Source organism: Myotis lucifugus, unplaced genomic scaffold (genome assembly GCF_000147115.1).
Source record: "Myotis lucifugus unplaced genomic scaffold, Myoluc2.0 scaffold_420, whole genome shotgun sequence".
NCBI classification, from domain to species: domain Eukaryota; kingdom Metazoa; phylum Chordata; class Mammalia; order Chiroptera; family Vespertilionidae; genus Myotis; species Myotis lucifugus.
In genome coordinates, this window is record NW_005871468.1 from 166,883 (window position 1) to 181,604 (window position 14,722).

The window sequence follows — 14,722 nt, forward strand, 5'->3', positions numbered from 1 at the left end:
ATGGTTGTTGGCCCCTCCCCCACTCTGGTGTCCAGACACCCATACACCCACCACTGACCCCCTTGGCTGCCCCTTACGCCTCCTCTTAGTTTGTCCCTAAGGCCTGGCACTCCTCTTTCTCCAGACTAGAGCCTCCCCAGCAGCCCCTTCCCCTCCAACAGAATCACATACACAATAGTACAGACCTCTGTCTGTCTGTCTGTCTGTCTCTCTTTTCCCCCCTCTCTCTCCCTGACTCCACATTCTGAGTGTCCCTGTCCTGGAGGGTGCCAGCCTCAAGCTCCCTTCTCCAGCAGAAGCAACCTGCCAGCCTGGCCTCCCTAGACTGCAGCTGACCACTGCCCTGGTCCAGTGAGGGGCCTTGTTTGGGTCAGAAATAGCACCTCCCTGGGGGCAGTGTCATCAGCAGCCCAGGCAGCTTGCAGCACATTGCATCATGGAGGCTGGGGGCTGGAGGCCTGAGTCCCTGGGGCAGGGGAAGAATGGGGGCTGGAAGGCCAGGGAATGGAGGGACTGGACTGAGAGCCCAAGTATCTGGGGAGCCTAAGAAGCTGGGTCCTTCAGGGCAGAGAACTGTGGCTAAGGGAACAGAAAACATAGACCCCTGAGGAGTGAGTTTGAGGTGAAGGCAGGCTTAGGTCTGATCCCTGGATGGACACCTGATTCTTGGCCTTAGACGTAAGCTAAAAGATATGCTAAAAGACGCAGCTTGTCTCCGAGTTAGGAGAGGAGGGAGTAGGCCTCTATCACCTTCTTGGGCCACACAGAAGAGGAAGGAGGCGATGGGGAAACAGGATATGGCCTTGAGGGGTGGGATAGAAGGGAGGCTTGCAGCAGAGGCCACTTCCAGACCCAGGACCAGAGTCACAGTCCTTGCTAAGGAGGAAGGCTTCTCCCTGCTGGGCCTGTTCATCTAGTCTGGCCACCTGTGCTGCTCAGGAGACCTGCCTGCACCCGCCTGGGGGAAGAGGAGGGGGCAGAGTCCAGAGGGTGGGGTTGACTGGTGTCTTGATAAGGTTAGGGAGGAGACAGAGCTGAAGGGAGAGGATTGGCTTGCCTGGGGCGGATTGAAGGTGACTAGGATACAGATGTCAAGGGTAGCTGGGCCTACTCTGGGGCCAGGGACTCTCAGCAGGAGGGTCCACTCAGAAGAGAGATCTTGGGTGGGATGGCCACTTATGCAGATACTATAGCACGCTCCCTTTACCCCAAGTGCAGAATGCTTCCTAAAGGGGAAGGCTGGAGGACCACTTTGGCTATGGCATTTCTGGTTGCCATGGGAAACAGATTCTCCCATCCCATCTGATCACCAGAGCCAGGTTTCTGCTCAATAAGGGCACAGATAGCATAGGGAAGTTCTCCAGACTGGGAGCACCCATCTTTAACTGGCTTTTTCTCTTTCAGGTTCCCCCAGGCACCATGCCATCCCCATAGTACCACCCACCTCACCCACTGTGGTCTGCTGCACCCCACTTTTGGGGCACTGATTCCAATGAGACAGGGCACACCAAACTCCATCTGGTAAGTCCTACCCCTGAGCACTACACCCCACCTTATTCCAGTAGTCCATTCAGCACCCCATGCTTGAAGAAGAGTGGTATGATCTGGATCAGCGGTCCCCAACCGGTGGTCCGGGAGGTCCGAAAGGTTGGTTGGCGACCGCTGATCTGGACATGCCCACTCCTCCAAGCATCCCCTCACCATGGTGCTCGAGTGGTTCAGCCTTCCTAGTTTATGGAGCTCCCCTCTGTTGCCTATGAATGGTTCAGCCCTGTACTTCACCAGTCTCTCCATTACCACCAAAAAGTCCTCCCCCTAGTGCTATAACTCAGTTGCTTATTGAATTGCATTAAGCTAGGGTTTGCAAGCTGGAAAGTAGAGGTGAGATACACTGGAAGGATTTTTCCTGGGAGGGCGAGGACAGGGCTTTGCCCCTATGAGAGTTGTGGATTTGGAGAGATACTGGAGACCATAGCTACAACAACCTGCTCTTGCTGTGGCAGTCTTGGCATCTCACCACTCCGTCCAGATCCCCTTCTGTTCTGTTCTCTCCCCACTGCACTATAGCATTTGCCCCCACTCACACATACACCCTAACTTTTACTCCTCTGCTGCTTGCTTCTCTCCTTCTGCCAGTTCTCAGCCTGGGGTCCTGATCCATCTGCCATTCCTCTGTAGGAGAGAAGATAGTACCTACGCCAGGGACTTAAGTTCCCTGAATGGGCTTTGCTCTTCCCCATTACTGGCTGAATTTTTGAGTGGGACTGTTTGTTTTTCTCTATCTCTGGCAAGGTGGTTTGCACATTGGGGTACCTCAGTGGAATTGTGTTGAAAGAATGTGTTAACTGAATGAGCGTCATGGCCAGGAAACCTATGGCTTCTGAGATCTGTTGCACAGCCTCCTCCCCACACCTTCTGTAGAGGACATGAGGCATTTGGGATGGTAACCTGGGATAGAGCTGAGGGGCAGGCTGACGCAGGGAATGGCCTGTGAGGATAAAACCAACAGCGGGAGACTGGGACAGAGGCATTATGGGAGGGTGGTAAGAATGAGGCTCTTCCACGCTCTTGCGGAATGACCTTGACCAAGTTACCTAACCTTCCTGAGCCTCAATTTCCTATTCTCTAAAATGCGGTCATAAAAGTAACTCCTACCTCAGATTTTGGGGAAGAGTTTTAAAAATGTATAGAAAGTGATTAACACAGTGCCTAGCATGTAATAAGTATTCAGTAAATGAGAGCAATGATCATAATGGGAGCCCCAGGGAGCTGGAGGATAAGCAAGGATATTGAGGAAAAGGACAGAACTTGATAGAAGGCAGACAGCCCCCCAGATACTTGTCAGACAGAAGGATCACTGATCCTGCAAGATGTTGGGATCCAGGGTAGTGCGGGGAGGAGTCAACAGGGTCAGCCTGCTCCAGTGTCTCCCTAACTGTTCAGGAACATGAAGGCAAACACAGAAGGGTATGTGCAGAGACACACGTGATCACGAAAGTGATGCAGAGGCAGACCCAGACAAAAGACCGAGCCAGGAGCCAGGCAGACACACAGACAGAGACAGCTGCGCAGAGCCCTGTAGACAGGCATGATGACAGGAGCGCGTCAGACACGGGCTCGGAAGGCGAGATGAGCGGATATGCAGGTGCACAGACACACGGGGACCCGCACAGAGCCGACCTCACTGGACAGACTGGCGAGCACAGCGGTCCAGTCAGGGGCAGACACAAGGCTCGCAGTGACACACGGCGGGCCGGGGCGGCACTGTCACTCCTCGGTGGGGGGCGGGGAGGGGCCAGCGGCGGGGGAGGCTGGAGCAGGGAATCCCGAGCGGGCGGCCTGCCCGGGTGGCTGAGTCACCGCGGAGCCCCAGCCGGCGGCCCTCCCCTCCCCCTCCCCAGGTAAGAAGCGAGCCGGGACCCCCTCGCTTCCTCCGGGCAGGCGGAGGCCTGGCGGGAGCGGGGTGCGGCGGGGTTCCGGGACGGGCACCCCCCGCGCGCGTGCAGCGTGTCTGCTGCCGGCCTGCTCGGTGCAGCCCTGGGTGCGGGGTCTGCCTGGGGCAGCACGTGAGTCCGTGGGCGCCCCTCTGGCCCCTGACGCCGCGGCCGGAGCGGTGCGTGGAGGGGCTTCTCGGGATTCAAGGCCGGAGGGAGTTAAGTGGGTGTGATTGATGGAGTGGGTTTCTCTCGGGGTTCTAGGGGGAGGGGGTCGGTTAAAGTCCCCGAGTCCGGAGCCCGGATGGAGGGGGCGGAGCTAGGCTGAGCCGGGAGTGCCCGGATGGAGAGGGCGTGGCGTCGGCTGGAGAGGAATTAACCCTTTGTGAGCTGCGGGCGCCCGGGACCGTGGGTCCGGCGGGAGAGGCTGGAATGTCTGCCAAGCGCCCGGTCTTCCCAGCCTGGCTTTGGCCGCGTGCGTCTGCCTCTCGTCTGTGGTCGAGGGTTCTCGGCGTCCTTGTGGCTGTCCCCTCCCCTTGGTTAGTACGGACACTGGGAGTCGGGGAGGGCTGATCCTCCCCAAAGCGAGAGTGGAGGTGAGAGTGGACGCCCGAGGAACAGGTGTGAGCGCGGCGTCGGGGCTGCCGGGCGCAGGGAGGGGCCGTCGTGGGGACGGCGAGAGGGGAAATTCCGCGGACCCGTGGTGAGCGGTGTGTGGGCTGAGTTGTGTCTGCCAATGACTGTGTGTCTGTGTTTTCAGGGAGGCGGGGGCTGAGTCAGTGGGAACAGGACAAGGTTTTCAGGGTGACTCACGGTCCCCCACCTCAAGCCTGAATCAGACCCCGAGGGAGGGCTCGGGAGGGGGCGGAGGGGGAGTCAGGCGTCTGCCGTGGGGACCAGGATCCGCGGGGTGTCCAGAGTACAGGAAGTTTTTGTCCTCAAGTGAGGGCTGTTGTGTTTTGGGTTCCGGCGGCCGGGCGGGGTGGGGGTGGGGGTCACGGTGGGAAGGGGCTCGGGGATGGGCTCGCGGATTTAGGGAAAGCTGAGTCAGTTCCCCGTGGGAAAGGGGAAGTGGTGGAGGGGAAGTGTCATCATCGCAGAAGGGGAAGCTGCGTTTCCTGGTAACTTGGCAGCGCCCAGGGCACCACTTCCCAAGCGGGGATCTGTGCCTCTGATATCTGGACCCCTGGCTCCCCGTTTTCCCATGTCTGGGCCTGGGGTCCCTCGACATGGAGGGAGGGGCAGCCGGCCAGGGCTGTACTTGGCCACAGGGAAGCGCAGTCCTTGCCCCCGAGCTGGGTCACCGAACGGAAGGCTGTGTGGGGAAGGGAGTGAGTTCTGGCAGAAACTCCACGTGAACGGCAGAGGGTCCGGTCCGCAGAGCTGGAGTGGCACGCGGGGACCTGGAGGTCCAAGCGCTTGCATGCAAACAGGCGACCGTGCCCTGTGGAGGGAGGACTGTTTTAACCAGAAACCCACTTGCCCTTGTGGGCTGGGTGGAAATTTCCCCGCAGCGCAGACTCTTCTAGCGAAGGTGAACTTTCCAGCCGCCCCCAGCCCCGGGGTGCTCGCTCTCCCCCGGCTTCCTGCCCGGCTCGAGCTCCAGCTGGAGCGCTGGCCCCGCCCCCGCCGCTTTGTACTCGACACTCGCAGCTCTTTGTACTCTAGACTCTCAATGGACCGATCCTAGGAGCGGAGCCGGCTCCCTACCTGAGGGAACGCGGGGTAGGAGAGGAGGCGGCGCGGGGACCGCGATCCCAGGGTCTCAGGGGCGAGAAGGAGGAACTGAGGCTAAAGGGAAGGTGCCCAGGAAAGGGGAGCACTGCGTCCTTTGTGGCCGAGCCAGCACGGACGGGAAGGGATGGGGGGGGGGGGGCGGCGTGAAGGAGGAAGTGAAACTGGTTCTGGGTTCTTTAAGGGAGTGGGTGGTGAGAGTGGGACAAGGGTGATGTCACCGCCTGTCGGGCCCCGCCCTCCTCCCTCCCCAAGGACCCCCCCAGGACACTTACACACGCCGCTTCCGCTGCGCAAGTAGCCACGTCACGGGCAACCCCCGAAATCCCCCCTCCCTTGGGGGGCGGGGGCCACGTGGGCCGTGGGGAACCGCGTGGCCCCGGCGGGGAAGGGCATAGAGGATACCGGAGCCACGCGAGAAGTGCCACTGGGGACCGGGGTGCGCGACTTTTCAGAAGTTGGGTTGGGTTTTGGGGGGTCGGTGGGTGTTGAAGACAGACAGCCAGGAGAAGTGGAGCATCTGAAGGTACTGGGCTCGAGGCCGAGAGCTGGGACCGGGCTGGGGACGCGGTCGGGCGTGGGGAACGGAGCGCTCTGTTCCCGGCGCGGGCGGGATGAAGTGCCGACGCCGCCGCGACCGGCCCGGCGGTCCAGGGGCACTCGGAGCGGGGAGGTCAGGCGCTGGGCAGGTGACGAGCGGAAGGCGGTCGGTGCTTTGTCTGCGTTGTGCATCTGTCTGCGGTCCATCGGTCCTAGGGCGGCGGGGCGGCCAGCGAGCATCTCGGGCGGACTAGCAGGGAGCACAGGCGGCTCTGTGGGTGCGTGGGACTGGCGGGGAGCGCTGTCCCCCAGGCCGGCCCGGGCGTGCGACTCGCCGCCTTGACCCACGCGGTCACAGGCCCCGCTGGCCCCGAGTGTCCGGTCCGAGATGGAGACCCTCGGTAGGTAGCCGCCGGGTCACGTCGGGGTCATCCGGGGCCGAGCCTGTCTGTCCAGCTCCGCCGCCCGTCTCCCCCCGCCCGCAGCGGCCAGGCTAACCTCGCTCCCATTGGTCCTGGGCAGGCTGTTACCGAGGCGGAGACGTGGGTTATGATTGGCTTTCTGGGCAGAGAGGAAGTCCTGTGATTGGCCAGGTTCCTGGAGCTCGCCGAGGCTGTCAGAGGACGCTCCCACGGAGGCCGGGTAAGCAGCTGCGGCGTTGACTGCTGGCTCCCGACTGGCCATCCCGGTCCCTGCTACTCATCCCGGTTCCGAGCCACTCTCCTGGGCCCGCAGGGGCTCCTTAGGCCCGGTGGGCCTACCCTCAGGGAAAGCCAAGGCCTGGCTCCCTGGGCAGGCGACTGAGCTGAACCTAGCCCCAGAACTCCCACTGTGTTTGGCCCGCTAACGTCACCCTTTGCCTCCTCCTCTCTGTAGAATTGGCTGTGAAAGGCCCTGGGCGGCCCTCGGGGGCAGTGGGCTCTCCTGTCAGAGCGGTTGGAGTTGGGACCATCCCCCCAGAGAGCTGGGGCAGGGGGCCGTGCCCGATCTCCAGGGCTCCTGGGGCCACTGCTGACCTGGTAAGGCAAAAACCATGGCTGGGTTGGCAGTGTGTATAAGGCAGCTCAGGCTGTGCCTCCAGTAAGAACATAATCTCTTCCCTGACTCAGGCTGGATGCATCGGGCAGTGGACCCTCCAGGGGCCCGCGCTGCACGGGAAGCCTTTGCCCTTGGGGGCTTGAGCTGTGCTGGGGCGTGGAGCTCCTGCCCGCCCCATCCCCCTCCTCGTAGCGCATGGCTGCCTGGAGGCAGGTGAGAACTTGGGCCATCTTTCTGTCTCCAGGAATTTGTCTTCCCATCTCCTGTGCCCCTCAATCTCTTTCATTCTCTGGGTTTCTGCCATTCTGTGGGCCTGAGTGCAGTCCTCAGCTGCTTCCTCTTATTCCCCCGTCCCCTCCTTCCTGGGCAGGGACAATACTGCTCCATCTTGATGTACATTAACAGACTCCTTCTCTCTCCAGGTGCTCTGCCAGCATCGGGCAGTCCCCACTCTCTGCTCCCCTACCCCCTTCACATGGCAGTAGCTCTGGGCACCCCAACAAACCATATTATGTTCCAGGGTGAGTGAGGATTACAGGTGCTGGGGATGGGAGGTAAGGCTGGGGCTTTAAAAGAATTCCTCCAACCCTGACCACTCCCCCTCTCCAACCCCTTCTGCTCTGTAGGACACCCACTCCAAGACCCCTCCATGGAAAGCTGGAATCCTTGCATGGCTGTGTGCAGGCATTGCTCCGGGAACCAGCCCAGCCAGGGCTGTGGGAGCAGCTCGGGCAGCTGTACGAGTCAGAGCATGACAGTGAGGAGGCCATACGCTGCTACCACAGCGCCCTTCGATATGGAGGAAGCTTGGCTGAGCTGGGGCCCCACATTGGCCGACTACAGCAGGTGGGATGGGGCAAGACATAAGAGGCAAGGATTGTGCCTTCTGGCTCAGTGCCCTCATCTTATGCCTGCTTCTGCCCTGTCCCCTATACCCTTCCCCCACCTCTCCAGGCCCAGCTCTGGAACTTTCATGCTGGCTCCTGCCAGCACCGAGCCAAGGTCCTGCCCCCCCTGGAGCAAGTATGGAACTTGCTGCACATTGAGGTGAGACCAGGGCTGGCTGGGATAGGGAGGAGGGCTGGGCCAGGTATGCACCTGAGCCATTCTCCTCTCTTTTTGTCCTCAGCACAAGCGGAACTATGGGGCCAAGCGGGGGGGTCCCCCAGTGAAGCGAGCCGCTGAACCCCCAGTGGTGCAGCCTGTGCCTCCTGCAGTACTCTCAGGCCCTTCAGGGGAGGAGGGCCTCAGCCCTGGAGGCAAGCGCAGGAGAGGCTGCAACTCTGAGCAGGTATGGTTGTATGTGGGCAGATGGGCAGTGAGCAGGAGGACTGGGGCAAGGAATGGGATTCTCACACCCCCTTTTCTTCCAGACTGGCCTTCCCCCAGGGCTGCCGCTGCCACCACCACCATTACCACCACCACCACCACCACCACCACCACCACCACCCCTGCCTAGCCTAGCCACCAGCTCTCCATTTCAGCTGGCCAAGCCAGGGCTGTGGAGTACCTTGCATGGAGATGCCTGGGGCCCCGAGCGCAAGGGTTCAGCACCCCCAGAGCGCCAAGTGAGCCACTGTCTGCTGACCTTCATCTCTTCCCTGCAAGTACCTGTGTCCTCCATTCTTCACTCAGTATCCTCATTTGTCTCCCGTAGGACCAGCGGCACTCGCTGTCTCACCCGTATCCATACTCAGCTCCAACCTACACTGCGCAACCCCCTGGCCACCGGCTGGTCCTGGGTGCGCCCCCAGGCCCAGGTCCCCGCCCCCCAGGAGCAGAGAGCCATGGCTGCCCGCCTGCCACCCGTCCCCCCGGAAGTGACCTTAGAGAGAGCAGAGTTCAGAGGTCGCGGATGGACTCCAGCGTTTCACCAGCAGCAACCACCACCTGCGTGCCTTACGCCCCTTCCCGGCCCCCCGGCCTCCCCGGCACCACCACCAGCAGCAGTAGCAGCAGCAGCAGCAGCAACAATGGTCTCCGGGGCATGGAGCCGAGCCCAGGCATTGTGAGTGACGACCTCAGCGGGAAGATGGAGTGGGGCGATCAGTGGGAGCTTGTCTAAGGTGACTCTACCAGACCTCTGACCAATCTCCTCCTCCACTTACAGCCCGGCGCTGACCATTACCAAACTCCCACGCTGGAGGTCGCTTCTCACCAAGGCCGCCTGGGGCCTTCGACACATAGTGGTCGGAAACCTTTCCTGGCAGCTCCTGCTGCCACTCCCCACCTACCCCTACCGCCTGGCCCTCCCTCACCTCCTCCACCCCCCTGCCCCCGCCTCTCACGCCCTCCACAACCCCCTGCCTGGCTGAAGGGCCCAGCCTGCCGGTCAGCCCGTGAGGCTGGAGAGATCTTAGAGGATCTCTTCTTCGGGGCGGAGGGACGCCCTCGCCCTCATCCATTACCCTTCCCGCACCGTGAGGGCTTCTTGGGGCCTCTGGCCCCCCGTTTTTCTGTGGGCACTCAGGATTCGCACATCCCTCCTACTCCCCCAACCACCAGCAGCAGCAGCAACAATGGCAGCCACAGCAGCAGCCCTACTGGGCCTGTGTCCTTCCCCCCACCTCCCTATTTGGCCAGAAGTATGGACCCCCTTTCCCGGCCCCCCAGCCCAACACTGAGCCCCCAGGACCCACCTCTTGCACCCCTAACTCTTGCCCTGCCTCCCGCCCCTCCCTCCTCTTGCCACCAAAATACCTCAGGAAGCTTCAGGCGCCCGGAGAGCCCTCGGCCCAGGATCTCCTTCCCAAAGACCCCCGAGGTGGGGCCAGGGCCATCCCCAGGCCCCCTGAATAAAGCCCCCCAGCCTGTGCCGCCAGCGGTGGGGGAACTGCCTGCCCGAGGTGCACGACTCTTTGATTTTCCCTCGACCCCGCCGGAGGACCAGTTTGAGGAGCCCGCCGAATTCAAGATCCTGCCTGATGGGCTGGCCAACATCATGAAAATGCTGGATGAGTCCATTCGAAAGGAGGAGGAGCAGCAACAACAGGAGGCAGGCGGAGCCCCTCCACCCCCCTTAAAGGAGCCCTTTGTATCACTGCAGCCTCCATTCTCCACTGATACAGCCCCAACCACCACTGCTGTTGCCACTGCCGCCGCCGCTGCCACCACCACCACCACCACAGCCACAGCCACCCAGGAACAGGAGAAGAAGCCACCACCAGCTCTACCACCACCACCACCATTAGCCAAGTTCCCTCTTCCCCCCCAGCCACAGCCGCCGCCACCCCCACCACCCCCAGCAGCCAGCCCAGCCAGCCTGCTCAAATCCTTGGCCTCTGTGCTGGAGGGACAAAAGTACTGTTACCGGGGGACAGGAGCAGCTGTTTCTACCCGTCCTGGGCCCTTGCCCAGCACTCAGTATTCCCCAAGTCCCCCATCAGGTGCTACTGTCCCACCACCCACCTCAGCAGCCCCTAGTGCCCAGGGTTCCCCAAAGTCCTCTGCTTCCTCATCATCTCAGTTCTCTACCTCAGGTGGGCCCTGGGTCCGGGAGCACAGGGCAGGCGAAGAGCCAGCCCTGGGCCCCATGACCCCTGTCCCGCCGCCCCCACCCCTGCCTCTGCCCCCTGCTCGCTCTGAGTCTGAGGTGCTAGAAGAGATCAGTCGGGCTTGTGAGACCCTTGTGGAGCGAGTGGGCTGGAGTGCCACAGACCCAGCAGGCCCAGTGGACACGGCAGACCCTGTGGACACGGCAGACCCAGTGGACAGTGGAACTGAGCGACTAATGCCTCCTGCCCAGGCTAAGGAGGAGAGTGGTGGGGTGGTGGCAGTAACAGGACCAGGGAGCAGTAAGCGGCGGCAGAAGGAGCACCAGAAGGAACATCAGAAGGAGCATCGGCGGCATAGGCGGGCCTGTAAGGACATTGTGGGTCGGCGGTCCCGTGAGGGCAGGGTCAAGGCCAAGGCCAAGGTCCCCAAAGAAAAGAGTCGCCGAGTGCTGGGGAACCTGGACCTGCAGAGTGAGGAGATCCAGGGTCGCGAGAAGGCCCGGCCCGATACTGGTGGGGCCTCCAAGGCTAAGCCACCCACAGCTCCGGCCCTTCCACCAGCTCCTGCACCCTCTGCTCAGCCCACACCCGCATCATCAGCCCCTGTCCCTGGGAAGAAGTCTCGTGAGGAAGCTCCAGGGCCACCGGGTGTCAGCCGGGCTGATATGCTGAAGCTGCGATCACTTAGTGAAGGGCCCCCCAAGGAGCTGAAGATCCGGCTTATCAAGGTAGAGAGCGGTGACAAGGAGACCTTTATCGCCTCTGAGGTGGAAGAGCGGAGGCTGCGCATGGCGGACCTCACCATCAGCCACTGTGCTGCCGACGTTGTGCGCGCCAGCAAGTGAGTGAGGGACTGTCGCCCATGAGGCTGCTGGCCCGGCCCAGTGGGAGGCTCCCTTCCCCCGTCACCCCATTTCTGTCCTCATTTCACTGTCCTCCCGCAGGAATGCCAAGGTGAAAGGGAAGTTTAGAGAGTCCTACCTTTCCCCTGCCCAGTCTGTGAAGCCGAAGATCAACACAGAGGAGAAGCTGCCCCGGGAAAAACTCAACCCACCCACACCCAGCATCTACGTATGTGTGCCCCTGCCAGAGGGTTCAGTGCCAGTGTTGGGGGCTGACGGGGTGCTCTGAGCCCGAGACAGGGCTCTGATCTAGCCCTGTCTTCTGGTCGTCCCTCAGCTGGAGAGCAAACGGGATGCCTTCTCACCAGTGTTGCTGCAGTTCTGTACAGACCCCCGAAATCCCATCACCGTGATCCGGGGCCTGGCAGGTTCCCTGCGGCTCAGTGAGTGTGGGGGACAGAAAAGTGGGGGAGGGATGCAAGGATCTGGGGCTTTGGGACTCTGAGAGCCCCCACTCTTGAAGATCCAGGATAGTGGCTATAGTGAGCTTTCCTTAGTCATAGGGAGGCTATACTTGAAGGATGCTCTGAGTGATGGGTGAGCTGGCCTCAGGCTTTTCTCGCATCTGTATTTCCAACAGTAGGCAAGTGGGAAAGGGATATATCTCAGGGCCTGGTTAGTCACTTTTAGTTTTCTTGGTGATTAAGGATGAGAAGAATAGACTAGAGAGTACCCCTGAAGACCCATGATTTGAGGCTTCTCTTTTTCAACCTTTATTGTACAAAATTTCAAACACATAAAAGTAGAGGGAACCATATAGAAATCAATCTTGTTTCCTCTATACCAGTGGTTCTCAACCTTCTGGCCCTTTAAATACAGTTCCTCATGTTGGGACCCAACCATAAAATTATTTTCGTTGCTACTTCATAACTGTAATGTTGCTACTGTTATGAATCGTCATGTAAATATCTGCTATGCAGGATGGTCTTAGGCGACCCCTGTGAAAGGGTCGTTCGACCGCCAAAGGGGTTGCGGCCCACAGGTTGAGAACCGCTGCCCTATACCCATATATTTTTCTTCTACTGAGTTACTCAAAGCACATTCTAGGCTTTCACTTGACTTAAGTCTTTCATTGCATCTAATGATAGCTTAAAGAATGTCACTCATTAAGCACCTACTGTATGCCAAGTGCTGTGCCCATGTGGCCTCATGCGTACCTGAGGACTGGTGGAGGAACTGAAGCTCAGAGCAGCAGTGGGAGAGGAGGTTGAGGAGGGATGGCCAACCTTCCCCGCTTCCTGTGGGGCTGGGGTTCTGCCTATTCCCTGGCTTTACCTCTGTGAAGCCAATGTCCAGCCTGTCAGAGGCTTGAGGAGTAAGAAGGGACAGAGTGAGTTGGGTCCTCCATCTCTCCCTTCTGCCTCTTCCCCGACACCCTGCTCCATCTTCCCTTGCAGACTTGGGCCTCTTCTCCACCAAGACCCTGGTGGAGGCGAGTGGTGAGCACACCGTGGAGGTGCGCACCCAGGTGCAGCAGCCCTCAGACGAGAACTGGGATCTGACGGGCACTCGACAGATCTGGCCCTGTGAGAGTTCCCGTTCCCACACCACCATTGCCAAGTATGCACAGTACCAGGCCTCGTCATTTCAGGAGTCCTTACAGGTGAGAGGCAAGCGTAGGGAGGCAGGGATGCGGATCAGGGGACTTGGAGTGGGGCTGCTGAGGGAGGGCTCCTGGAAGGTGGCTGACTCAGCCTATGGCCAAGCAGGAGGAAAAGGAGAGTGAGGATGAGGAGTCCGAGGAACCAGACAGCACCACAGGAACCCCTCCTAGGTACCGTACAGCATGCCCGTTCCTTTCGTGACTTTTATTCCCTTCCCTATGCTTCGCCACCAATGTGTGCTCTTCACCCCCACAGCAGCACACCAGATCCGAAGAACCACCACATTATCAAGTTTGGCACCAACATCGACCTATCTGATGCCAAGCGGTCAGTGGGGTTGAGGCCAGCAAAGCTGGGGCAGGATTGCTGATGGGTCTGCAGGGCGGGGATAGCCTCTCACTTTTATTGACTCCCTCACCGTCGCAGGTGGAAGCCACAACTGCAGGAGCTGCTGAAGCTGCCCGCCTTCATGCGGGTAACATCTACCGGCAACATGCTGAGCCACGTGGGCCACACGATTCTGGGCATGAACACGGTACAGCTGTACATGAAGGTCCCCGGCAGCCGAACGCCAGGTGCAGAATGCGCGCTGGGGGCGGGGCTGGTGTCGGTGCTGCTTTCAGCCAATGAGGGCCAAAGGGTGGCCTTGGGAAGGAGCTCAGCTCGGCTAGGCCAGCCATGGCGTTCTCTATTGCCCCCTGCAGGCCACCAAGAGAACAACAACTTCTGCTCTGTCAACATCAACATAGGCCCAGGCGACTGTGAGTGGTTCGCGGTGCATGAACACTACTGGGAGACCATCAGCGCTTTCTGCGACCGGTGCGCCACCGCCCCCCCCCAAACATACACACACTAGGCCCGCCCCCATGTCCCATCTCTGAGTCCCCAGGTTTCCATCTGACCCTGTGGCCACCCCACAGGCACGGTGTGGACTACCTGACAGGTTCCTGGTGGCCAATCCTGGACGATCTCTATGCTTCCAATATCCCTGTGTACCGCTTCGTGCAGCGCCCTGGAGACCTCGTGTGGATTAATGCGGGGACCGTGCACTGGGTGCAGGCCACCGGCTGGTGCAACAACATCGCCTGGAACGTTGGGCCCCTCACCGGTGAGAGGGTGGGGTGCAGAGACAGTGGTGAGAGGGTTGGCGGGGGAGTGGAGGGCAGCCAGCCGTGAGGGAAGGGGCTGGGGTCCAAGTAGCTGGGAGTTGTTTGAGAATCCTGTAGTGACTGCTTCTGGCCCACAGCCTATCAATACCAGCTGGCCCTGGAACGGTATGAGTGGAACGAGGTGAAGAACGTCAAGTCCATTGTGCCCATGATTCACGTGTCCTGGAACGTGGCTCGCACCGTCAAAATCAGCGACCCCGATTTGTTCAAGATGATCAAGTGAGGGTCCTGTTTGAGAGGGAGCCCATTTCCACCAGACCTGGTCCCACGCTTGTTCTGCCTGTAGAATGCAACCCCATTCTCCGTCTTTCTCTCCACCCTTTACTCCTGCGCCCTGCAGTGTTCCAGTGCTGGAGCAGGTGACCAGGTTCCTGCTCCAAGGAATTTTACTTGACAGTGGCCCAAATAGATAAAAACGCACATGAAATGTTAACGGGGCCTAGTAACTGGGGGCTACTGTCCCGCCTTGCCAGCCGCCCTACCTTACCGCCACTCGCCTCCCCCACGCCCAGGTTCTGCCTCCTGCAGTCCATGAAGCACTGCCAGGTGCAGCGGGAGAGCCTAGTGCGGGCAGGGAAGAAAATCGCCTACCAGGGCCGGGTTAAGGACGAGCCTGCTTACTACTGCAACGAATGCGACGTGAGTGGGCCCGCTTCCCTCCTTCCCGGGAGAAAGGAGCCCCCGGGCGTTCCTCCCGGTGACCGCCCGCCTCTCTGTCCCAGGTGGAGGTGTTCAACATCCTGTTCGGACGAGTGAGAACGGCAGCCGGCAACACTTAACTTGGTGCACTGCGAGGCCTGCGCCCGG

The 14,722-nt window shown here is 60.3% G+C and overlaps 1 protein-coding gene across 3 annotated transcripts; it reads left to right on the plus strand.

Moving 5' to 3' along the window:
• Positions 1-5,350: 5,350 nt before the first annotated feature.
• Positions 5,351-14,722, plus strand: KDM6B (lysine demethylase 6B). 3 transcript variants are annotated; one of them, XM_023743930.1, is made up of 22 exons: positions 5,357-5,694; positions 6,231-6,350; positions 6,585-6,727; positions 6,818-6,959; positions 7,169-7,267; positions 7,373-7,592; positions 7,701-7,793; positions 7,876-8,037; positions 8,120-8,314; positions 8,404-8,754; positions 8,857-11,081; positions 11,185-11,311; positions 11,420-11,525; positions 12,540-12,745; positions 12,852-12,916; positions 13,002-13,073; positions 13,173-13,321; positions 13,451-13,565; positions 13,667-13,854; positions 13,993-14,134; positions 14,428-14,554; positions 14,638-14,722. In XM_023743930.1, the coding sequence occupies exons 4-22, from the start codon at positions 6,823-6,825 to the stop codon at positions 14,692-14,694; spliced, it is 4,836 nt and encodes a 1,611-aa protein (XP_023599698.1). In that variant the 5' UTR covers positions 5,357-5,694; positions 6,231-6,350; positions 6,585-6,727; positions 6,818-6,822; the 3' UTR covers positions 14,695-14,722. The 3 variants fall into 3 exon arrangements, 2 of the variants coding, with proteins under 2 accessions (XP_023599699.1, XP_023599698.1); XM_023743931.1 differs by lacking the exons at positions 14,428-14,554; positions 14,638-14,722 and adding an exon at positions 14,256-14,421 and having other exon boundaries at positions 5,355-5,694; XR_002826211.1 differs by lacking the exons at positions 12,852-12,916; positions 13,667-13,854; positions 13,993-14,134; positions 14,428-14,554; positions 14,638-14,722 and having other exon boundaries at positions 5,351-5,694; positions 13,451-13,508.

What these genes read in the sequence shown, in the direction of transcription:
- KDM6B (XM_023743930.1), top strand. Translation starts at nt 6,823, where the DNA reads ATGCATCGGGCAGTGGACCCTCCAGGGGCCCGCGCTGCACGGGAAGCC. An exon ending in GCATGGCTGCCTGGAGGCAG is followed by an intron (nt 6,960 to 7,168) that starts GTGAGAACTTGG and finishes TTCTCTCTCCAG; the next exon opens with GTGCTCTGCCAGCATCGGGC. An exon ending in GAACGTTGGGCCCCTCACCG is followed by an intron (nt 13,855 to 13,992) that starts GTGAGAGGGTGG and finishes TCTGGCCCACAG; the next exon opens with CCTATCAATACCAGCTGGCC.